The following is a 25,929-nucleotide window of genomic DNA, read 5'->3' as shown; positions in this document are numbered from 1 at the left end:
CCTGCAAAAGCGCAAACCCACTGCCGGGACTTGGTCCCACTCGCCCAGCCGCGCGCGCTCGCCCGGATGCCGACACCCGAGCGAGTGCAGAGATGCGTTCCGGTTTCCGCGTTTCCACTGCTTCCAGGACCAGGGCAGTGAGCCGGCACCTAGAAAAGATATATCATGGTCAGAAAGAGACAACAGGCGAACCGGAGACGTCACGCCAAAAAAAAAAAAAAAAAAAAAAGTGGGGGGTGGGAGGGCTGAGCGGGTATTTGTGCGAGAGAGGCGCAAGAGCTGTGTGTGGATACACCCGAGTTAGAACTTCCTTCTTCCTTCTCCCCTCCCCTTGGTTCTTCTGGCCTGCCTCCCGCCTCCCCCCACCCCCATCTCTCCTCTCGCTCGCTCTCTCTCTCACACACACACATGCACACACACTTGTATTTTGTGCTGTCGTAAAACCCACGTGTCCAGCCGGGAGGCTGCCAGAGCGTGGAGCGGAGGAGCCGGGACGCGGTAGCGGCCAAGAGCCCGCCGCCGCTGCTCGGTCCGGCGCCCTGGTCCGGTCCGGCGCCCTGGTCCGCCCCGCACTCCCGCGCTCGGAGTAGCTGCTCTCACGCCTTCCGCAGGCCTCCACCACATCCCTGGCTTGTGGCCCCGGAGGGTCCCGGAGAGCCGGATCTCAGCGCTCTGCTCCCGCGCTGCCCAGGGGCATGTAGCGTACCGGGGGCGCACACTCTCCTGCACGCTTGCCAAGACACACGCGCGCACGCACAAACCCGCCGGGCAGCTCCGAGTTTTCCGGTAAGCGTGGCTCGTCTAGGGCTGAGGGTCTTGGGCCGCGGAAATAGGAGGCTGGAGGTCCCCCGCTGGGGGCGGGGGCGGGGGATGGGGGGTGGCGAGACGGTCCCGCCTCTTGGCGCCGGAGGCCAGCGCGGCTCAGGCGCTGCGCCGCTCGGGCTCGGGCTCGGGCCGGCTTCGAGCGCCGGCAGAGGGCGGGGGCTGAGTCCTGCCGCGGAGTTCCGCGGGGAAGCGCTCTCTCACCCGGCTTCGACAGTACAGGGTGGGCGCTGGGCGCCTCGGGCGGGGAGGCAAGGCAGGGTGCACACAGCTACCCCCGCGCGACGCCGCGGCTTCAGAGTAAACTTTGCGCCCCAACCGAGTTGAGAAGAGGGAGCCGCCAAACCCGGCTGCCGCTGGCGGAGCCAAGGACTCAAACTCTTCGCTCCAGGGTCTTGGCTGCGGTTCTCCCCGCCCCTCTCGCACCAGGCCCTGAGTCCGGCTCAAAGAGCACCCATCTCTTTGCTCTCTGTCCCCAGCTTGAATCGTCGGACATGCTGAAGCCCGGAGACCCCGGCGGCTCGGCCTTCCTCAAAGTGGACCCAGCTTATCTGCAACACTGGCAACAACTCTTCCCGCATGGGGGCGGAGGCCCGCTCAAGGGCGGCGGTGCGGCGGGTCCGCTGGGCGCACCACAGCCTCTCCAGCCGCCGCCACCCCCGGAGCGCGCTGAGCCCCAGCCAGACAGCCTGCGCCCGCGGCCGGCCTCGCTCTCCTCCGCCTCGTCCACTCCGGCTTCCTCCTCCACCTCGGCCTCCTCTGCCTCCTCCTGCGCTGCTGCTGCTGCCGCCGCCGCAGCCGCCGCGCTGGCCGGTCTCTCGGCCCTGCCGGTGGCGCAGCTGCCGGTGTTCGCGCCTCTGGCCGCCGTCGCCGCGGAGCCTCTGCCCCCCAAGGACCTGTGCCTCGGCGCCACCTCGGGCCCGGGGCCCTCCAAGTGCGTAGGCAGTGGCGGGGACGGCCGGGGTGCCCCGCGCTTCCGCTGCAGCGCGGAGGAGCTGGACTATTACCTGTACGGCCAGCAGCGCATGGAGATCATCCCGCTCAACCAGCACACCAGCGACCCCAACAACCGTACGTAGCAGCAGCCGGCGCGCTCTCTTTCGGGGAGCTGGCTCTGTCGAGAGCGGGCGCCCGTCCGGGAGGCGCATCAGATGAAGGGGACCCCGGGTGATTGGCTGTCCGGGCCGCGGGCCCGTACCTCCCAGATCACTGTGACCAAAGTTTTCTGGATTAGAGAAGGAAGGAGAACGGCTAGGATGGCGGGGTGGCCCCCATGGGTTTCCTCTTCCCCCTTCTCTCATTCCCTGCTTCCCTGTCCCGATTCTTTAAACCCAGGTTTCCCGCGGACCGAGCAGTACCGATCGCCGCCCTGCCGCGGCATTTTGCGCCCGGCGCCGGGCGAGTTCTAGCAGCGCGCGTTGGGAGTGACCCGGGACCGGCCTGGTCTGGCTTTCCGAGGGATAAGACAGGAACTCTCAGCGGTTCTGGGGAGCGTGGATTCCAGGGCTGATTTCTCCTTCTCTCTGTCTTACCTCTGGGGTAACTGTGTCCGTTCATTTTCCGACCGTGGGGTTGTCGGGGGACCAGCCAGGAGCTGCTGGCAGGCCGGACCTCTAGTAGGAGTTTTGGATGGCACTGGGTCAGTCTCTCCCTGCAGGCAGGCATTATTCTTAAGTTTACTATCTATTTTAGGGAAGAAGGAAAAGAAAAAGAAATGCCAGTTACTTAGTGAGAAAACATTCATGATTTCAGGCCAGGGTCGTTTCCTGCGGATCCCGCATTCTCCGTGCACCCTTGATCCTGCAAACATTTACAGTCCGTAGCCACGCTTGTGGGCTCACACACTGTTATTTTTAAATGAGGGTAATAGTAATTTAGTATAAGAAGCGTATTCTTCTTGTCCGCAAGTAAACGGAAAATGCCTAAATTAGCATCAGTTTTCTTCCAGCGTCCCGTCCTGTATTCACAATTTCAAACCCTTATCACAAGTGTAGTTCCATTTTGACGCTTTAAAGTAAAACTCTAAATGAACATCAAGAATGTATTATTTATGTTTTATATCCAATTCTTTTTGGTCATTTCAGAAGTTATGCTATGTTTACACTTTCTGTGTTGGGATAAGTTGCAAATACACTTCCGGAGACCCCAGGAGAGATCATTAAAGCAGGTTAAGAGAGTTAGGTTGAAAGCAGTTCAGGATTTGAAAGAGCAACACTCAGCTACTTTCTTCCTCTCATTCCTTCATCTAGCTTCTCTGTGAGCAAAGTTGATTACAAATGTGTATGATCATTCTATTTTGATCAGGTCCCTTCTTACAGAATGTCTACCAATCTGCAAGCTTCTTAATTCGTTGTAAAAACAAAATAACTACAGGTTGTAGTTAGTGAAAGGACTCCCAAATTTATTACTTTGATTTAAAACACTGGGAATGATCCTAGTGATTGAGATGTATTAACCTTTTCATAATAGTTGGAGATAATTGTTTCAATGGACACAATTACTGTTAATAAGAGCAGTTGTATTTACGTTTTTCCTTTCTAGAGTCTGAGGCTAAAGTATTGGGTTTACAATGAGGGTTTTGATTCAAATTTGTTCTGCAGTTAAGGAAATTCTATTTCAGAGTTCCAGAAAATGTTACAAAGCTATGTTGTCTGATGGATTTCAAAAAAGAATACTTATTGCCTACTGAATTCCTTGATGGTGTTGTTTTCAAAGCATTTCTATAAAAATATTAAAAGCTAATACTTTAGTAAAAAGGTATTTCTTACCACTCGGTGAAGTATAGTCACTGTGGGCTGAAAGTGCTTCATCAAACTTGCAGACTTTCTTCTGAATTAAGTCAGTGCTGGAAAAGACACCAGCAGTGCATCCCCAAAACCTTGTCTGTATGCTGAGCTCCCCATAGTGTTTACAGTGCAATCTTGAGGTTTAATGCATTCCCATCAGAGAAAAACCTGGACTAATCAGAGAAAGAACTGGGACAAAGTCCTAATTAATAATATGATTGTTAAACCAGTTTATTGGCTAGGTACCATTTTTCCTGGTTGGAGGAAATGAATTATGATTTATTTAAATTATTCCTATTGTGTTAATCTTCTGATATCTCCTTTTGAGTCGACCGGACTGTTTCAGTGGGCAAAGTGCAGAGGCAAGGACAGGAAAGAAAGGAAGTCAGATTCCCCTATTAGAGCTACACTTCTTGTTGCTCTCTAATTAAAAGGCAATTGAGAAAGAAAATAGAAAGCTGAGGTGGCTGGCTGTGTAATGCCGGGAGACCAGGTGTGCCTTGCTTCCAGGAACTTCTCTGGGCAAGAGTAAGCACTCATTTGAAACCAGGAGATGTGTTTTACAAAGACAAAGTGAGAAGCAATTGAGTTTAATCTAACTAGAGGATCAAAACACATCAGAAATGCATACAGTGGGAAACGTTTTTTTTCCTGGCAGGGGAAGTTGATATATCACTTGAAAGATGGTGAAAAACAGTTTCACCCCATTCCCAGGTTGTATGTGGGTGGGGGTGGGGTGAGAGATGGGCAGAAGGGAATCACCTATTAATTTATTGTGCATAGATCTTCCTAGTTTTCCTTTTAGTCTGTTGCCCTTTCCCTCTAAAAGAATTCTGTGAAGTGACCATTCAGCATTGCTTCGTTTTTATTACTTTGTATGTAAAAGGGTATTGAGTCGTTTTGTCTTTTTTTTTTTTTAACAAGGCAAAGGCGCCTCCAGACTTGTCTTTTTCCTTTAGAAGAGTAACTTGCCTGGGATCACCAACGCAGTAACACCTGTGAATCAGTAGCACTCCTTTCACTTGAAACTGTATTGGCATCTATGGGAACTGCCATAGGGAAGGCATAGTGAAGGGTGTGAAGGCATAGTGAAGGCAGCTCTGTTTCACACATAAAAAGATAGAAAAACAGCAGAAACTATCTAGCCTAGCCCGGTGAGCTCTTCTAGTATATATCTCACTCTGTGTATGAAGTTATTCTATAATTGAAGTACACTTTCCACTGAATGTCTCAATGCTTAGTTGCCTCTTCTTGCATCTGTTTAAAGTCAGGTGGGACTTGTGTAAGGTAAATGGGAGATGGGGGACCTTCCGTCCTCTTCCTGTATTACTGCCCTCATTTGCTGACAGTTTGCTTGAAGCCATTGATTCCGTCAGGCTCTGTTGCAGCGGCAGCCTCTTCTTGGATTCTGGGAGCTCAGTGCCTTGAGACCCTGTCACTTTTCTTGGAAGGTATTGAGCAGCAGCCAAGCGGCGCGCTGAACGCTTGTTTGTTCACAAACGGCTGGCCGAGCCACTTTGCTCTTCATATCTTTTTAATTTTTGATTAAGATCATCCTCCCTTCTACCTGGGAGAGAGGTGGGAGCTAAGCCTGTCCCGGGTCTCTCTGCGGAGAATTGAGTCCCGGCATTCCGCAGCTTCCCCAGCAGGAGGTCTCCATCTCTTCAGATATTTCGGGGAGCCCTGCTGTGCAAGGAACGGCAGTGGGAACAGCACTGGCTGGAGCACAGGTGTAGGAGTTGGGGCCCCGAGGCTCCCCTCTTGGAAGCACCATCCTTTCCAAGGGTTTGGGGAGAGATACTGGAGAGAGAAGGAAAGCTGGGGTTTGTTTAGTTGAGAGGTCAGGGCCAAAAGATAAAAGGAGAACGAGTGTTTTCTGACCTTCCCTAATCTCTTCCCACCCAGTTGAAAAACGCTTGTCCTGTTTGGGAAGCTCCCGAGCTCAATAACCCAACCAGTGGGATTTTCCTGACATCAAGACATATTCGGTGCGCTACTCCTCACTGTCAATGGCCCCGAGCGACTTAGATTTTAGACGGGGTCCTCGGTGGGAGGGAGGCGGCTCGGTGTCGGAGTGTGGGCTTTTGTGTCGTTCTTTTTCTTTTTCTGTCTTTTTGTGTGCAGGCCCAGGCCCCATCCCGGAACACACATGATTTAGCTATTTTACATCATCCGTTATCTAGTGCCCTGAAACTGAACATAGAGCCATATATTAGATTGAGGTTAGGAGAGGTGGCGACTGTTTATTTAAGGTGATAAAATGGTCCATCAGCAGTAATCTCCATCGATATGTGCCACCAGGAGATGAAGGATGAGGGGACAAGCCACAATTAATTGCCCTATAGTTTTGTAGGAGAGAGTGGAGCCGGCCCAGACCCGCTTCGATCTCCTCTTGCGCATCCTATTCATCATCTCCGCATTGTATATGGCGGCCTCGCAGGGGCAGGGGCCGGCGAGGTTTATCTCTGCGCAATATTCTCTCGCCCTCACACACTGGCGCTCCCATTTAATTTATTAATACAGTCATCGGGAGACCAAAAAAAAAAAAAAAATCACATTTCCTCTCTTTCTTTCCCTCCCCCTTTTGTCTCTCCCTCTTGGTCCCAGGGCCAAGCCGGCAGCCAGGCCGAGCAGGGGAAGCCTTCAACCCGCCTAGAAAGAGTCCCACAGAAGGCTCCCCGCGAGCTGGGCCACCCCGCGGAGACCACGCTTGGCGGCTCCCCTTCCTGGCCTGCCTCTCCTCTGGATCCGCTCGCTCCTAGTCCCGGTTCCGGGAAGCCTAGAAGATCCCTTCCCAGGGGAGGAAGGGGGCCGGGCGGGTGGTGGCGATCGTCTGGTCTAGTAAGAGAGCCGTTCGCTGGCAGCCAGGGGGGCGAGGACTTCCACATTCCGGTTTAGTGCTGAGGGGCCCGGCGTCCAGCCCGCGCAAGGTCCATCACCATCCCAGCCAGCCGGCGGCTGGGCGCGGACAGAGCTTAGAGAGTGCGCGCTGGAGTCGGGCGTCGAACCCACGTGCGGGAGACTCCCGGCCACTGCACTCCACCGGCCCCAGGTCCGGGTCGGCTGACCCCCTCGGCGACCCTGAGGGCCCGCGCCACCCCCCCCCCCCCCGCAACCCCCCGGCACGAAGCACGCGGAGCTGCCAGCGGGCGGCACTCCCGGGGCCGCATCGCCGTCGCCGGGCAGGGATCGATGGGCGCCGGCCCCGCGGGGCTCGGCCTCAGGACAGAGGGCGGCGACCTCGGCGGTGGTCGCAGAGAATTTATGGCTCGGCGGTTACCGCGGTCCGGGCGCGGAGGCAGGCTTTTCAGCTGCTCCCGGGATCCCTGTCCGGAACACGCGTGAGGTCAGGCGAAAGCAGCGGGGAGACTCTGGGGAGCGAAGGCCCAGCGTGGCGGGCGCGTCCCCGGGGGTCCCCACTCCGCCTGCGCCCACACACGCCTGTCGAAGGGCCCTGGAACGCAGTATATTTCACCTTTCCTAGAATGAGAAATGAGATACCAGAGGACTCTGGTCTCCTTTGCCCCTTTTGCCTTAAAAGAGATCCATTTTCAATTACAGGAGCCGCACGTGCTCTTGTAAAAACATCCAAACAGTACAGAAGGATAAGGAGCTAAGAGTGAAAGTCTGTTCTTCACTCCACTTGGTCTGGCCTTTTGAAGTCAGAGGGTGAACAAATCTTTAACTTAGTGATACCTCCTCCTCATTCAGAGACCAATAAACAGGAGCTTTAAAAGATCTGTTCAAGATAGAGACCATGATCTCATATTCCCCAGTGCTATAATGGCATTTCCAAATATCTTGCTTGGAGAGTATAATCTCTCTCAGGAGCCTAAGAGACAGTCGGAACATTTGTTTGCCTCTTCTTTATGAATACAAGTAGACCTATTATGTATCGTTTGGCCTAGAATGCTGTAACATGTATTACATATATAATACCTATATATTTTTTTATGTGTAGTTTAGGCATCTAGCCCACTTCTCCCTCAAATCTTTTCATGTAGGTGTTGGTGGCTTACTATCTAGAAGACACTAGAAGGTGTTGCTGGCTTGCTATCTAGAATGTTTGTCCACTTGGGCCACATTTGTCAACCCCAGGTAATCAGTTACTTGTTTTAGCCATCCTTAGGCTCCTTTGGGACTCTTGAGACATAAGTCAGAAGTCACATATTTTCAGTGACAGAAGCTGTTTGTATTAAGAAACAGTACTGTTAGGATTAACATGTATTTTGATGTAATTGGTCAGCTTTTGGGGTAGAATATTTTGAAGTAGCTTGAAGTCATTTATAAATGATGATAACTTTTACTGGACGGACTAATGACAGTGGATTGGCATTGCCTATCCTGCAAGTATTCTTCTACATATTGGGAGAGCCTCTGCTTGTCACTGCGGAGTGCTACTAATGTTTTAACACTTCATGGAGACAAATGAAAGTTCCTAAGTTGAAGAAGTGCCTTAGAGGAGAAAGCACTTTGAGAAATCTTTGAGAAAGGACTAGCCATACTCTATCACGCGTAACAAAAAACAGGAATATGCTTGTTTGTATGGGTGGTGGCTGCAGTTGGCACCTTTGCTCCTTGTTTTATTGCTGATGTAGTTGGTATGATGTTACAGGTTGTGGTAATCTTGTAGGTTGACAGAATCTCTGGCATGGACTGTCAGGGAGTGAATACCAAATGCTCTTTCTTCTCACCCTTTGTTTCATTGAGCCAACTAGAAAGGAAAGGTCTGTTAATCAAATCCCCGGGGTGATTTATTTTTACTTTTATGGGCATATTGCCTTTGCTTATTGTCTCTTGTTTTAAGCTATTTTTGCTAAGGTGCTGAAAGGCCATTTCTGAAGTTAGGCATTAAAATTCAAAATTATGGACATTATCATCTTACTTTTTAAATCATCCTCTTAAGTTAACCTTCCCAAACCCCAGAGTGTGGAAAAGAGAAAAATCTCTTTAATTCAGTCATGCTACAACAGTTTTGTAGCGCCCCCGCCAAATAATGACTTCAGTGAAATATTTCAGTTCTATTGTCTGAGTTATAAATTTGGATATACAATTCTCCTGGCTTTCATTAATCTTAGATCTCTAGATCTGGAGGCTTTTGGAGTCAGGTGGACCTGATGGTGAATCTTTCTCTGCCCCTTTCTAAGTTTCTGGTCCTTGGTTAAGTTATATTGCTCATAAAGCCTCACTTGCCTCATCTGCAAAATGGGAATCGTGATATTACAATGATATAGTGGCTGTTTGGTTGAAGATGGGTGCCTGGCACATAATAGGCAGTTGGTAATTGTGAGTTTTTATTGTCTTTCCATGCCCCCTTCGTCTTCAAGTTTTTGTTCTCACAATCAGGAACTTGAGAAGGCGTGAGAAGTGAGTACATTGTGGAGAAGTTGAGAATAACTCCCTCCATCTAGGCCCGAGGGTCAAAAACATAGCCTGGCACAGTTTTGATGGTTAGTTTGTGTTGCTGAAAGAGGGGTCCTTTGTGTGATGGCAGTCCAAGGGGCACGATCACTGCACTACCTGCAGAAAGGGGTTGCTACTTTCCACTTGAGAGGCCTGGGGACACCCTCAAGAAGCTCCAGTCAAAGGTCCCCTCATTCCCTGGGGTCTTTGGGGAGAAGTGGAGTAGCCGACTGAGGGCTGGAGCCCTTCTTCACTGAGATAGGATGCTCATGTAGTCAACCTTCAGTTCACTGTGAAGCAATTGAGGAAAACAGGGGATCACTCACCAAGCTGGGTTGCCATCAGATGTTCCTCGAAGGTTGCCCCATGGCTCATTTGTCACGAGTTCTTTGGGCATTTCAGGTGTTCCAGCACGGATAGAGTACACCCAGGGCCATCCACCAGGACTGGCTGTGACCAAGGCTGGGCACAAGTGTCCAGAGGCTGATCCGTCGCCCAGTGCTGGCGCATCCGCTGCTGCCCAGATCTTGCCATCTCTGCCAGTCGGGGCTCGCCCTACATCAGGCCCAGTACCACAGGGCTCTGCTGTGCAGGGGCGCCGCGGCTCCCCAGGGAGGCTGGGCCAGAGAGGCCGGTGTCGCCGGCCGACGGGCGCCGAGACCGCGTCCCAGAGGCAGGTCCGCCTAGCCGGGGCGCAGACACGGCGGCTCCGCCAGGCCCATTAATAACCCGGAGGGCGCTGCGATCCGACAGCATGGTCGCCGCAGGCCTGCTTCCCGCGGCTGCCGGGCCTGTTCCTGCCCGGTTTGAGTCGAGGGACACCGGGCGTTCACGGCCAGCCGCCCCAGAGGCTGTGGTGTGTGTGTGAGGCCGGGGGTTGGGGGTGGGGGAGAGGGGTGGTCCCCTCTTGCGCCGGCTGCTCTGAAGGCTTCACTAAAGCTCTCACTTAGTTTATAATGTTAAAAAAAATCGCATTTAGCCTCGGTATTAACCGTCTGGGCGGGATTTAGGGCCCTCTTCAAGGAAACTTTATCTTCATCATTAAAGACCCATTATTTTGATCATTACATTTGCTGTTCGTTTTTTCTCGGGGAGGGGGGGAAGGTTTCTGGGACGAGCTTGCACGCAAGCACAGGGCACCCCAAACCCGCCAGAACATCCCGCCTGTCTCCCACCTGCTCAGCAGAGCCGGGGCCGCCGCAGCGCTCGAGAGACCCTAGCGCCAGGGCGCCCTCTGTGGCTGGGGTGTGGGACTGCGGCTCCACGTGGCCGCGGCCGGCTCCGCCCCCTCTCATGGACGTTCTCGCGGGAGCAGAGCGTGGGTCGAGGGATGGCGGGTAAGGTCGTACGTCTGCTCTGGTGATTTTGAAAGTCTCTTCGTAAAGAAAGGAAAACCAAACATAGCCAAGCCACCAAGGTAGAATCTCTCCGAGATCCCAGATGGGTCGAGAGACACTTTCCTCCTGGTACAACGATAAACACACCTCGAAACACCACGGAGAACGAGAATAGGGGAGAGGGTGAGAGGGAATAGGGAGGGAAGAGGGGCAGAGGCCGGGAGGAGAAGCCGCCAGCCGTCCCCGTCGGTTTCTTGGAGACGACGACGCCTTCCGCAGGCTGGAGGACGGCTCCGGAGGCTTGTGGAGGGCGCGCGGGGTCTCGACCCCGTACCAGGCGGATTTGGGCGCGGTGAATTCCAAGGGAGAGCATCGAGTCCACCTATCCCCCTGCTCCCAGGGGCCTCGGCGCCCTCGCGGCGTCACCTCCCTCGCAGGTGGCTCACCCGGGCGGGGAGGCTTGTTGTCTCGGGGCTTACCAGGGGTTAACCCTCTCCCTTTCCTCCCCTCCCTCTCGCGTGTCTCCGGCAGGTTGCGACATGTGCGCGGACAACCGCAATGGCGAGTGCCCCATGCACGGGCCACTGCACTCGCTGCGCCGGCTCGTGGGCACCAGCAGCGCCGCGGCCGCCGCGCCCCCGCCGGAGCTGCCGGAGTGGCTGCGGGACCTGCCCAGGGAGGTGTGCCTGTGCACCAGCACCGTGCCCGGCCTGGCCTACGGCATCTGCGCGGCGCAGAGGATCCAGCAGGGCACCTGGATCGGGCCCTTCCAGGGCGTGCTCCTGCCCCCGGAGAAGGTGCAGGCCGGCGCCGTGAGGAACACACAGCATCTCTGGGAGGTAAGTCGCCTGGCCACCCAGGACCTTGCCACCCGGCAGAGTCTAGGCCCATATAGAACCTCCCTTGTTCCCCAGAGGGCAGTGGAGACAAGATTTCTCTGGTCATGCAAATATCTGGTATTTGCAGCACCTGCAGCAAAAGAGGTGCCCATAGCAGCCCAGCCAGGAAGTAGCCCAGGCTTACAGGTTTCTGAAGATGGAATCACCTTAACAAACTTCCAGTCCAGCTGCGATAGATTTGACCCTTGGTCTCCCTTGATCTTGAGAAAAAGAGAAAACACCTGAGGAAATAGAACAGAGGCGGTTGGGCATTGGGATGTGAGCTAGGTGAATTTTGTGTCCTATTTTTAAGCTCTTCCAACATGTTTTTGTGTTTGTCCACTGGGCAAGAAGGAACATAAGCATAAACAGAAGGAAGGAGAGTCAGGCTCATTTTCTCCAATACAGACAATTCGGTAAACGCCAAGTGTAAGAGACTATAACACATCCCACGACTTTCAAAGTGCCCAAAGTAAAGGAAGATTATATTGTGAATCAGAAATCACAAATTCTGCTTCTTCTCTGACAAAGTACAATTGTTCAGGCTTCAACAAAGATAGAAAATCATACTGTAGGAAAAACTCTGAAGAGGTTCAGTGTAACCCAATTGATAGTACTTCAACAGTACAATCTTACTTGATGCTGTTACTTAAAAATCAACAATGTATTTGAAACATATTAACCTGAGATTTGTCTCAGAGCTTCATGGTTGATTACTGAGGTCCATTCTGAAAGAGATAAGACTCTTAATATAGGTCCTCCCCCCACCAATTTTGGATACTCCTACCGTGGAGAGTTGTTTGTGAAAATAAGGTGCCATAAATCTTACCCTTAAGCGATATGTAAATCTGACCGAGACCAGGGAATATAATGGAATGGGATTAGCCAGAAAATAAACATTTTTAAACGCCAGGGGCCAAGTTGTCATGGACCTTAGGGCTCCATTAATGGGTCATTTCTGCAACAGCTTGCACCCCACACTTGGCTCAGTATCCTGCAAGATGACCATTTCCATTGCAAGCTGCCTTGTAGTCACTAACTAAACTCATGGGATTCAATAATCTGCTCAGATTTTTGCTGAGCACCTTCTCTGGCCAGCACTATGACTTGGTCTCCAGAACACTTATATGACTGTTGGCAGTGGGCTACTATGGCTTGTGTCTGCAAAGCCACCTTTGATGGAGGAGGAGCTAAATCCATGAGTTCATAGACAAACAGCCCAAGATGACTTCATGGTAGCTGTTAGGCTATGTACCATACAGCTATCCACTGGTGCACTGGGCCCAGGCTCCCAGGTTCCAATTCACACCTAAACTGTTATTGGAAAACAGTTACATTTTCAGTCTTTCAGATTAGGATTCTTGAATGAGGGGAACATAGAAGCATGTTTACGTTACCAAATAGTGCTTTTTTTTTTTTTTTACATAATTTTATATAGGGAAATGGGGCAGAAGAAAATGGTTGATACATTGAGGCAAGTTAGACATTAGCATTTTGGGGTAGGAAAAACTGAGAAGTGGGAAATAAAGCGTCTGGTTCTGAAACGTTTCCTAGTTGGTTTTTGTTTCTGACTAATTAGTTGTAACCTCCAGTGTGGTTTAAAGTTTGTAAAACAATTCCAGGCACTTTTCATGTTCCAGTGGTGTTATTAGGAACTCTGTACCATACAGTTGAAGGTCTGCCAATACTTTTCTGAGGAAATTGTAAAGCAATTGTTTAGTGTACAGATTTATTCTATCTGAAAATGTTAAAACTGAGAGCTATTATATTGCCCTCTGATGCCTTGAGTTCAGTGCCTATCTATTTTGAGAGTGCCAGGGACAAAGCCACAATCATGTAAAAAATCCCATAGTTTATTGTCATTGTTGGTTTTTGTTTTCCTCAAAGGCTTTGAATGATTGGGATGTTGGCAGGAAACCACTGTATAGGTAGAATATGATGCTTTATATCAATATTGAAAACTGTGGAGTCTTTCTTCTGTACCTTTACTTGTACTTGATGAAGTTAAAATTCTGTTGCAGTAAAGAGACCAGGGAATTTAATTTGTTGGTGGTGGTGATGCTTTGGTGGATAGAGTGAGTTTTATCTGTTGCTTGAGGTATGTGAGTTGAGTGTGTTGGGGATTAGTGCATAGACTTGATTCTGTGTTTAAAAATAATACTTGTTGGGTTTATGCTTGAATGGTCTACTTCTAAAAAGGACATAATCTGTTTATTTTTATCATCTGTAATAATAGTTATAATGACATGCCTTTAGGGGACTGAAGAAATATTAAAACTGTGACAATGTAAAATGTATCAGACTTCTGGGAGATCATATAAAATGCGACTGACTGAGGTCAGGTAACTTAGGTTTCAGATTTTTACTAGTATAATTATTTTTAAAATATGAAGTATAAGTTTATTTTTAATTTTTAAGCATTATAATATATTACTTTTATGAAATGTGACTATTTGGATTAAGTTACATTTATAACATAATTCTAAATGTTGAATTGTTCCTTAGACTTTAGTCTTTCTTTTCAAATCTAAATTTTATTGTGAAAAGAATTGTAATTATTATATTTTTTATATTAGAAAGAATCAGTAATTGGAACACACTGTAGGTCTATAGGAAACTCTTGGCAATAATTGTTTAATGACTCATGTGGTAATTATCCATTTTGAAAACATACTTTTAAAAATACCTTCTAGAATACAGATCAACGTAAAGCAGATCTTGAAAAATTTAAAAGAATTGAATCATGACTATTGCATTGTAAATGTTAACTGGAATCGTTTCTCTTTCTCACATTTTTTCCTCACTTGCTGATGAAAAAATGTCTTTATATGTAGAGTTCAATACTCAGATCCTGATGGATCTTACTAAGGTTACTTATCTTTATTTCAGCACAATAAATGGATTGCTAATCTTTTCCCATCACTGTTTCCAAGTAGATGATGGATTTTTGTTTCAGTTTACAGTTCATTGTTTTTAGTATGGTTGGACTTTATTATACACATGAAGGCTTATTACAGAAACAGATTCACCTTAGTTAGTCCTTTTGTTTAATTTTTAAAAGCTCTATTTTTTTTAGAAAAATGACTTTTTTTTTTAATATTTAAAGTATATCAGCTATGGAGAGCTTGATTGGTTTGTAAGTGTGATGTCATCTTTTAGTTAATATTTTCTTTGTGTATAATGCTGGTTCATAAAAATATAATTTTATGAAAGTTAAATATCATACCACTACCTTCATTATGTTTTGACTCTTTAGGGTACCTCTTTAGGGAAATTCTAAGAATTTTTCGTTTTTAGCAATAATCCAAGGCAAAATTTTTTTGTGTGCTTTAAAGAGGTTAACAAGCTAAAAGTCAAATTTATCATTTTGGGGGGCCAGTTTCTTTTAGAATCAGAATTTTAATGTATTTTACAAAAATTGTGAATTTAGATATCTTAAAATAGAAATATAACTGGATAGATTAAATAATCTCTTGCCTTGCTTGTATACATTTATTCCAGCCAGACTTGGATGCATGATATATTTCTAGCTATTTGGCCATAATGGGAAAAATCTTTCTAAATGTTTTGCAAAGAAAACATAGTCTTTCTCAGCAACTAGGTCTTATTGATGAGAGTGAGATAATTTTGTCCTAATGTGTTTTCTAATAAAGAAGTGAAAAGGCACATTTGATTCCAACATTTATGAAAACATTATCTCCATTATTAATGTGCCCCTTTTCCCTTGAGATAAATTAATCTAGTCCGCACATGGTTTCCCCTTTCTGCTTAACATCAGAATTTAATATGACTGGACCTGAGGAATGTACACAGTGTATACTTTAAATTCTACTGGAAGAAAATACGGAAGTTTAAAATAAAGTTACAGTTTAAGATAGGCTAGAATTACTCAGGCCTTTCAACTCAAAGGTTGATCTGACAAGAAGTTTTAACAACATTGACAAAATAAATTGCACTTATTTTCACCCTAGAAAAGTTACTCTGTTAATTGAAATAATGTAGTAACTTGTTAGGATTACAGTCAAGGTATTAGAAATTACACTAACTTGGAGTACTTTGCAATACTTTGGAGTTAATTTTATAGAATTTCTCTTTGCCTAGGTTAATTTGAGTGTCTCATTTTTGTTTGTACTATATAGAGACTTTCATTATTTTTCTTCAGAAAATCAAGGGGGATAATATACAGTGGTCCTTTTTGTGGTTTGATTTTGTGCCATAATATTTTAGACTTAATAAGAGGTTTACTTTGAAGCAAATAGTCTATTTTTCATCATTACTATTTAGCTTAGGTAAAAAGACATTAATGAAAACCAATATTAAAAATATATTGCATGCTACTAAATGTTTATATTTCAAAGCCATCACAGGTAATTGGTACTAGAAGGAAATGAATTGATCTCATATTTTAAATGTATTATGTATGTTTTCATAAGTGAACCAGTTCCATGTGTAGTACTGTACACATTTGTATATATTTAGATAGTAAAAAGTCACTTGAAGAGAATAATTTTAAATTGAATAAAGTAATTTAAAAATTCAATTAAAATTATTTAAAATTTTTCCAGTGATTGTACTGTAACTGCATATTCCATATTTTGCTCTATAGACCTGGGTTCATTTTGGCCTGATTCACCAAAGTACCAGGGGACAGGATTATGTAGCTATCACAGCTGTATTGAAGTAAAAGTTATGTTTCTTAGCAATTTATCATTTAATATAGCAGACTGTCATTTCAGTTTTGAACGTATTGACTTCATGAAATCCAAATATTCTCCTTCAAAACAAATCATAGTAATGTTACTATTATGTTTTTAATTATGCAGAGGAACAGCTGGTGTATCTCGTTGACTTTGCCTCATTTGATTTGAAGATGTCTTTTATAGTGGTGCCCATTTGATCGAGTATGAGCATTTTGTAGTTTTACATAAACTGTAAAACCATCTGCCGCCTCTTGGAATGGTTTCCAGCATTGTGTTAAAAATAAAAACTTAGTACTTAAGGCTGGCTTTGAAAAGGTCATTTAAAGTCCCGATACTCTTGGTTTATGTACCAAATGTACCAAATTTTCTAAGTCCAAAAATGACTCTGTTAAAAAAAAATTATAACAGCCATTTGGAGATTCTCATGTTAGTGAAGTTTAATCCAAATATACATGTGACTCTACAGTGTTTTACTTTTTTAGTTGCAAATGCTTTATAAAGAATGATGTATTCTATATCTGAAGGACTGTTTTTCTGATCAGTCAGTTCAGTTTATCTATTGTTTATAGATTGCTTCTTTTGATAGCATTTTGTCCACATGGAGAAAACAATCCCTAAGTTTTTTGTGGTCCCTAACTGCATATTTTCTTATATTGTATGATTTTTTCCCCCACACTGGGAAAAACAGAGAATGGAGGTTAAAATAGAGAATGGAAATTAAAATCAGAATTGCGGAGGTACTGGACAGATGAAATCTGCTCTCCCCAGTCACTGTGGCAGCAAGTGATATGATGAAAATGCGATTTAGGTAACACTGCATCAGAGAAACCTGCAGGGGAGCCTTTTAATTTTATATGTCAATTAAGGCAGTTTTACTTATTCAAGGAAATCTACTGTGTTACCCAGAAACCATTTATAGTTGTTGTATAATGTGAGTTTTAAAAAATTTTGGTTGAATATGAAAATCTTATCTTTTACTCAGCTGAGAGATCATATGTCCACAGTATCAAAATCCTCTTTTCTCAGAGGGTAGATGTGATACTTTGGTGTTTGGCCATTCTAAAAAAAAAAATGCAGTGCATGAAACCACTATGAGACCGCCTTGCTCCCCTTCTTTCTTTCTTTCTTTTTTAGAATCATATATACTCCCAGATTTCATGAGTTCAGACATTCCTTGTGTATTTACACAAGAAATACAGACTCTGGTATAACTACTTAGCATAAAAGCCAGAGCAGCCAGAGCAGCATATACTTTTCCTTGTAAGCCTTTGCCACCTCACTCAGATAAGTTACAGAATTCCATTATCCAAATTGTTACACATGTGTGACAGAGGTTGACCTTTCCTCATGTCAATCCTTTCTGTGTAGGCCCCAGGCTCCAGCCTAATGGCTCAAACCCTGATTTACTCACTGTAATAAGGGCAGGAGGTCGAGCAATTGTCAGGCTGCCTGTTCGTGCTCTTCTTGGAGCCTGGTTGAAGGCTGTTAACACAAAGCTTTTCAAAGTGAATTTACAACCAGCACCACTGACAGAGGCCAATCAGTGCACCATAAATGTCAGGTTAGTGAGATTGAGCAGTAAGTAAAGTACTGACAGCACACTATTGGCTGGAATCAATTGACCAAGGTTTAACTGAGAAGAGCAATCTCCTTGTGGTGGTCTTAGGGAGAGACCTAAGTGTGCAGCCAGGGCTTCCAGGTCGCATCCGTAGGTTTACCTGTAAGAGTTGGGATGTCATCCATTTGCCGCAGAGCATCCAGCATCCTGGTGTTGACATGCTTCACAGTCTGGGAGTTCAGAGTGGAGGAGCCTGCTGACTCTGAGTTGGGTGGTGAGGGAAAAAAAAAAAAAAGGCCCCAGCATTAGAAAGGAAAGAGAGAAAAAAACTATTAAAATATGGGGCTGTCAGAATTGGGAGACACATCCAGTGTGTTACAATTCAGTGAAAGGTAATTTGTTCAAATTGCAAACTGTACTAGGGAATTTCCACCAAGGCACAGACATGAATAAGCCCACTCTTCCTGGGGCTCAGCAGGGTGAGACTTTCATGGAAGTCACTAATGAGTGATTATGGGTTGAGGGTCTGAATATCCATGAGATGTGGTTTCTCTACCAGATGAATGTTTTTATCATTTTGTGTAATGACAGCCTGGACAACAATTCATTGAGCTCAGAAGGCATCAGCATTAAAATGGAGGAATCCATTAAAATGCTGTATGCAAGGATTTATAAATTAGGCAATTTCCTTGATTATTGCAATCATTTACAAAATTGATTGTTCCAGTGTGGTATAGACAGATTTCAGCACTGATCATTGACAACAAGCACATTCTCTGATATCTGTAGCTACTGGTCACTAAACCAGGTCACTATTCCTCACCCCTCTGCTGTTCTTGGTCTCAAGGTCAGGCAGACTGATCTCAAAGAAGCTTATAATTATGAAGTTTCACTTGTCTTCAGAGGAGATTCACCTAGGCTGTGAGGGTAGGTAGGTCCAGTTTGCTCTAAAGGTTGTTACATTGTTTTTATATTTTAATTCTAAGTTGGGGGGAAGATATGGATAATCCTGATAGGCTTCAGATCAGCAGCACAGATTTTGAGATGTTGCCAACTTAAGTGGAAATAATTTTTGCAAATTGCAGCTGTAAATATTTGTTTGATTGAAGATCTAAAAGTCAATAATGTGTTTTATGTGTTGGTCCTTAGAGTTCTAATTATCCAATAGATATATCGTAGAGTCACTGGATTTTAGGTCAGTTAATTCTGGAAGGCATAATAAAGACATTGTTACAAGTGTGAAACAGTCAAAATGCTGCAGATTTTCCTATATATGAACAGACACAAGTTCACTTGGTGCTTAATCACTAACCACAAACCACAGAATTGTCTTTATTTCTGAAATATCAGAGATAGGCATGCCAAATGTGTCTGCAGAGCTCTGTCCAATGAAAGCTAGCCGTGCAGTTTATGCTTAGTACAAAATAACTTTAGCCATTTGTTTTTAATCATAATTTTCCCCTTTTGGAACTCTAACACAAACTAGGGTTTGTAAAAGAATAACACTTTTATAAAATTGTTTAACACTGTGGGGAAGGCAAAAAATTGTTCGTTTGTCCTGATTTGAATATATAATAATTTGATCTCAAGGTAGTTCCTTGTTTTAAAGTGAAGATGTTACGTTGTGGCCTGGGGACACTTTGCACTTACTTGGCTACTATTACTTAATACTGTATGTAAGAAGTTGATTTTCACTTTTAATTAGTTGTAAAATTCACTGCTTAAAAATTCAGTACAAAAGGCACTGTTTTCAGTACTGTGTCTTGATATGATCTCTTCATTTTTATTTAAATATTTCTCTACAGAGTATTCTGGTTTCTGTTAAGAATTAGAGGCCGTGTCACTAGATCTGTTTTGAGAGATCTTTGAATGAGGCACTCAGTTTTATAGATGTTTTTGCCTGTCCCTTTGTACATTTATTTAATAAACCAACACCTCACACACATGTTTGTCAAATAATGATATGGGATTAAGCCCATTTTATTAAAATGAACAGTATTTTCCCCTCTCTGTGATCGTTTTAAATTAAAGCTGCCTCAGATAATGAAGTGTCGTCTGTAGAAACATTCAGTGTAATCTAATTCACTAGAAAGTTCTTAAGTGCTTTTTAATTGGAATCAAATTAAATGTAATCAAGTCATGTTTTCAGTATCTTGTAAAGCACTGGGGCCTTAAGTGTTGTTAGCACACTTGGGAATATTAATGTTTAGTGCAAAAGCAGCAGTACTAAATTCTGAGATATCCTTGCAAACTCCAAAATGGTAGATAAACCATAAATAAATTATATGTTAGAGTGTAATGTTTTTAGAACCTGTTGTATTTGTCCCAGACTAGTATTCAAATTCATTTTTGATGTGTGAAATGCACAAATAGTTCCTGGGGCAGAGAATCCTGAAAAGTATTGGTCTTTTGAGGAAAGCACTTAATTTCAATTTATTAAGATTAATTGCAATTTAAAATTTGACCTGGGTAATCTACAAAGAAAATTTAATTATAAACTTTAAAATAGTAGAAATGAGCTTTTCTATTAAAAATAATTCTTATCATGAGAAATTTAAACTATATAAAAGTATAAACCAAAGGTAGCCATTAATGATGATTTTTATAATAGCCTTTTGAGAGAAAACTATATAATGTGATATACATTTGTTTGTATATGCATTGTATATACATTGAATAACAGTTTGAGTAAAGATACTTGTGCTATTTCCTTGATACCACAAAACACATTTTTAAAGCAGCAACTAATGGCACTATTTTCATGGAAGTTCCTGCAAATGTTTAAATTTGGCTCACCCATGAATAGATTTTGTGTCTAGTTCCATCGTTTGATCTCTGTGTTTCCTGGTGGGAAATTTCAATCTGTAGACCCCACTGATACTATAGATGCATTTCTACTGGTATATTCATATGTTTGATAGCCCATCTTAGTAAGACCAGTGTTTTTCTGGGATCTAAAGGAAGATTTTAATGATCCTCAGGGAAGAAGGAAAAAAAAATTTGTGTTTATTTTAATAGATCAAGGTGTTAACAAAAAAGAATCAGATCTCTTTGAAATGCTTTTCTAAGTAAGAATACTCTATTTATGTAGCTGTATATGAGACTTCAGGGAACATACTTAATTTCTTTATATCTGTTATTTCTCCATATGGAAAAAAGAGCCATATTTGACTACTATGCAAATTAGAGGGACAATATTTGTGATGTTTGTGTAATAAAAGAGATCTTTCTCTTTTCAGTTAGGGTTTTAACAATACTTTTTAAGACTAGTGGACTCTGCATAGAGTTATAAAAAATCTCGTTATTTGTTAAACCAAAAGATTGTACATGGTAGACCATGATAAATAGCTTGGATTTAATTACTATAAAATCAGGCTTAAAAGTAGTGAAATACAAATTCATTTAGCACTGCTCTCAGGTAACAAATGTATGTATTAAAGGGATACTATACAGTGTGGAGGGCTTCCCTGGTGATGCAGTGGTAAAGAATCCGCTTGCCAGTGCAGGAGACACAAGAGCTGCGGTTTTGATCCCTGGGTGGGGAGGATCTCTGGAGAAAGAAATGACAACCCACTCCCACTTCTTGCTTGGAGAACTGCATGGACAGAGGAGCCTGGCGGGCTGCAGTCCGCGGGGTTGCACAGAGTTGGAGGTGACTGAGCGTGTGATACACTTCTCACAACTGAGAATTGACTCCCGATGTGGAAGGGGACGGACTCAGTAAAATCACAAAGGGCCCTAAACCTGAAGGTCTTTTGACTCTGATCAGGAGCAAGTCGTTAGGTAGGTATGCCCCCACATACTGAATTCTGAATAGAAAAACATCTCCATGCCCAGCGTATTGTGATTTGTCAGTAAATGTTAAAGGGCAACAAGTCAGCATAATGGCACCTTTGCCACTGTCCATAAACATGTCTGTAGCTGTGTGTGTATCAGTGAATACTGACATAATAGTGCATTATACAACTCCTGAATATGTGTCAGTGTTAACCATAAAATGTATGTAAAGCACGAATTCCAAGTGACAGAGCAAGTTTTAATGAAAAAAGTAAATGTAAATACTGAAGCATGTCATAGAGAACAAAAATTAATCTGAAATTAGTATTTTTTTCTAATATATGTTTACTGAATATTAACCATGTCTCTTATGGTATCTGGAGTTTTTCCTTTGGTAATCCAATGGAGGTGATAGTCAAACTATTTAACAAGCACCAGCTTAGACCTTGCCCATAAACCTGAATGCCTGTGGTTGTATCTATGCTCCATGGGTTGATATCAGCTCCATACTAGCTAGCAGAGCTTTAGCAAAGCCACTAAACAGATAATCCATCATGGGTGTAAAGTTTCAGTTTTGCAAGATGAAAAAGTTCTGGAAATTGATTGTACGACATTGTGGATATTCTTCACACTACTAAACTATGGTAACTTTTATAGCAGGTGCATTTTACCACAATAAGAAAGGAAAAATAACTCTATTTTCAGTGCTTTTTCTTCTAGCTCACTGATTTTTAAACTCTAACATCCATAAGAATCTCCAGGTACAGGGAGCTCGGCAAAATTCAGTCTGGGGAGCTGCTCCCCAAAGATTCTGATTCTGTCCTGCAGGAGGACTTAGGCACCTATTTTCTGAACCAGTGTCTCATGTGGTGCTGGGACTGCACTTGAAGAATATGAAATGCCAGGCTCTACCTTTCTCCGCCTTACTCCTGGGTTGCCCACTTCCCTTTATGCTTTCTTCTTTGTCTTGGATGCTCTTGAGCAAATCCAGCATCTCTCTGCTTCCGTTTCATACCTGGTCTCATCTGTTCCTATGTGAATTCTAGTCTTACCCTTGCTTTCATTTCTGCTACACTTTGGCTAGTCTATGGGCATTTCTAGTCTTGTCCCTTACCACCCACCCCCAAAATAGATAGATGAGTAGATAGATTTTAAAAAAGATATAAATATTACAGAGCTACTAACAGACAGCCCTGGTAGCTCAGCTGGTAAAGAATCTGCCTGCAGTGCAGGAGACCCTGGTTCGATCCCTGGTTTGGGAAGAGCCCCTGGAGAAGGGAACGCTACCCACTCCAGTATTCTGGCCTGGAGAATTATGAACTGTATAGTCGATGGGGTCGCAGAGTCAGACATGACTGAGCGACTTACACTTCACTTCAACAGACAGGAAAATGGACTTCCCTGATTTTCATCTTTTCTGTTTTTCTGAAGTCTACCTGACCAGGTATAAGGAAGCAGCCAAAAAGGAGAAGGCTCTCCACAGCATGTCGACTGCAGCGTGTAATTAGCCCCTTAGCAATCAGGGTGTGCTTCAGGAGGAGGTGGCCTGCTGAAAGGTGTTCAGTAGGTTCATAGGTCCTGAGTTCCACCTCTCACCGGGTCTGAGCTATGTGACTGCAAGCAATACCTTCCCTCCCTTGGCTCTTAGCAGTGCTACATCCGATGGCACTGTCCTTTCTGTTTCTCCTGCCAGCCCCGTCTGTGCAGCCTGAGATCATAGAGAGAGGCCATATGCTTGCATGATATTTGCAGTTTGCAGCCAACTTTATCTGCAAATGTGCTGGTTGTTTTCGGTCTTCCTCCTCAGGTTCGCATTTCTGCTGGTTGAGAGAGCATGCAGTCTGTATGCTGATTAGAGCTTACCTGCTCTTGTTTCAATTGGTGCCACTTCCCACACTCATCTCTCTTGGATCGTCTATCCTCACTTGTCTGTGGGAAGTTTCCATTTACATATCCAGACATTGTTTCAAATTGAGTTCACTAATCATCTTCACCTCACATCTCCTCAAATAAGTATCTCCTTGTTCCTAACTTACAGTGCTCTGGTTGTCCTTCTTGACCTATGAGGTCAACATTTTGGAGTTACTATAATGGCTTTTTCTTTTAAGATTTTTTTTTTTGGATGTGGACTATTTTTAAAATCTTTATTGAATTTGTTATGACATTGCTTCTTGGCTGTGAGGCGTGTGAGATCTTATCTCTGCCACCAGGGATGGAACCTGCATTCCCTGCCTTCGAAGGGAAAGTCTTGACCACTGGACTGCCAGGGAAGTCCCTGTAATAGCTTTTTAAAATATTTTTATTCCTGGCAACTAACAGAGTATCTGGCACATAAAAGGCACTTAATACACACTGTTGATCTTTTTCTTTTTTTTTTAGAGTTGGAGTTTTTATATGAACAAACTGGAGGATCACTCAAGTAAAAGTTAATGGTGCATACAAATTATTTTGTAAAAAAAAAAATCAGTCTAAATATGAATCCTAAATTGTATCCTAGCTTCTGGCCAGAAATATCCATTACTGAAAGCCAAATATCCTCTGTTGCTAATAACAAAAGAAGATTTCTTTTTATTCTTCAACTTTGTGACTCATTTGAAATACTAAAATGTCTAAACAAATCTTATCTGTGACACTTTTATAAACAAGGTATTAAAAATTGCAGTGGGACATCTTAGACACAAGCTGCAGTTGGTGCTAAGATCCACTTTTAGAGTCTACTTCTGTAAAAAGTAAGGTGGTAATGATCTGACACTGGAAACACTGTTGATCTGACCACAGTAATAAGAGCTAATACATTTAAGCTGAGACTTTGTGCAAGGCGTTCTGCTAGGAGCTTTATAGGAACTATCTTAATTAACCCTCAAAATCACCCAATAAGGTAGACTACTACGGTATTTTTCAGATGAAGCAGCTTTTCAGATGAAGGAGAAGTAACTCACCCAAGGTTTAGGTAGGCAAGGTAGGGTTTCCATAGGGTGTGGACTGCAGAGTTTTTGCTCTGAACCAGTCTGTAGCTATGTCGCCTGCCCCCTCTCGCTTTCAGACCTGAGCTCCCATCATATCACACAGGGCTCCAGTCTCTAGCCCAGACTTTGCCTCTGGACCTGGCTGGGAGCACTCCCTCCTTGGTGGTCACTGCTTTGGTTTGTCAGGCACAGCCCAGCTATCTTCCCAGAGACCCCATAGCTCAGACCCTTGGCATACTTAGCCCACCTTGTGTTCAGGACCATGGACTCCACATTCATCATCCCCAGAAAATTTAACCTCCCCAGCATTCAGTAAAGTGCATTTATGGAGAAACTGCTGTGTGTGAGTTATGCGTGGCACAGATATCATGAGTAATTCCAGTTGAGAGCAGTGTCCAAAAAGTGCAGTTTGAAAGGAGAAGTTCCTGCTGGGAAGACCAGGGAAAGGAGGAGGAAGTTGACCCTGGGACATAGATAGTTAATACTCAGAGAGTTAGAGGTTGGGAGGAAGGATGCTCCAAGGGGAGTCTCAGCCAGCCGCCGACAGTACTTGCAAGCACAGCTCTCCTCCCTCTGTCTGCTGCTTCTTTCTAAGTGGACTGCTTCCTATTCTTTGTCCTTGTCTTGCTGATTTCCAATGCTGCAATTTTGCCTAAGCTGTTATTTCACCCAGAAGGCTTTTGCTTCTTATTCTGGTCAACCTGTACCTTTTACTTTTTTCCAGTTTTATCTTCAATGGGTGTGAATCCCACATCTGCACCACCCTTTCCACATTCTTTTTCCTTCAGTCCTCTCCTTGACAGTTAAAGCTTTGCTGTTTGCCTGATATTGCCTGTAGCCTCAGTTTGGTAAGCTCACACTTGGGACATACTTGCACTAAACCATTGCTTGTTGTTCATCTGAGATTCAACTTTGACTGGGTGTCCTGTATTTTTATTTGTGAAAGTTCAGTTCAGTTCAGTTCAGTCACTCACTCAGTCGTGTCTGACTCTTTGTAACCCCATAGATTGCAGCACACCAGGCTTCCCTGTCCCTCACCAACTCCCAGAGCTCACCCAAACCCATGTCCAATGTGTCAGTGATGCCATCCAACCATCTCATCCTCTGTCCTCCCCTTCTCCTCCCGCCTTCAATCTTTCCCAGCATCAGGGTCTTTTCCAGTGAGTCAGTTCTTCACATCAGGTGGCCAAAGTATTGGAGTTTCAGTTTCAGCATCAATCCTTCCAATGAATATTCAGGACTGATTTCCTTTAGGATTGATTGGTTGGCTCTCCTTGCAGTTCAAGGGACTCTCAAGAGTCTTCTCCATCACCACAGTTCAAAAGCATCAATTCTTTGGCGCTCAGCTTTCTTTATAGTTCAACTCTCACATCCATACCTGACTACTGGAAAAACCATAGCTTTGATCAGATGAACCTTGGTTGGCAAGTAATGTCTCTGCTTTTTAATATGCTGTCTAGGTTGGTCACAGCTCTTCTTCCAAGGAGCAAGCATCTTTTAATTTCATGGCTGCAGTCACCATCTGCAGTGATTTTGGAGCCTGAGAAAATAAAAGTCTCTCACTGTTTCCATTGTTTCCCCATCTATTTGCCATGAAGTGATGGGACCGGATGCCATGATCTTAGTTTTCTGAATGTTGAGCTATAAGCCAACTTTTTCACTCTCCTCTTTCACTTTCATCAAGAGGCCCTTTAGTTCTTCT

At 44.5% G+C, this 25,929-nt stretch overlaps 1 protein-coding gene across 2 annotated transcripts in view; it reads left to right on the top strand.

The window, feature by feature from the left end:
• The first annotated feature begins 654 nt into the window (after window positions 1-654).
• The window catches only part of PRDM6 (PR/SET domain 6), a 105,240-nt gene continuing 79,965 nt past the window's right edge, over window positions 655-25,929 (top strand). For both annotated transcript variants that reach the window (XM_043912251.1, XM_043912249.1), the window contains exons 1-3: window positions 655-786; window positions 1,302-1,893; window positions 10,880-11,187. In XM_043912251.1, coding sequence (XP_043768186.1) covers window positions 1,317-1,893; window positions 10,880-11,187 — 885 coding nt within the window. In that variant the 5' untranslated portion in view covers window positions 655-786; window positions 1,302-1,316. The remainder of the gene's footprint in view (window positions 787-1,301; window positions 1,894-10,879; window positions 11,188-25,929) is intronic.

This window comes from Cervus elaphus, chromosome 9 (genome assembly GCF_910594005.1).
Source record: "Cervus elaphus chromosome 9, mCerEla1.1, whole genome shotgun sequence".
NCBI lineage: Eukaryota > Metazoa > Chordata > Mammalia > Artiodactyla > Cervidae > Cervus > Cervus elaphus.
The sequence above is the reverse complement of the archived record's forward strand: the minus strand, read 5'-3'. Positions and strand labels throughout refer to the sequence as shown.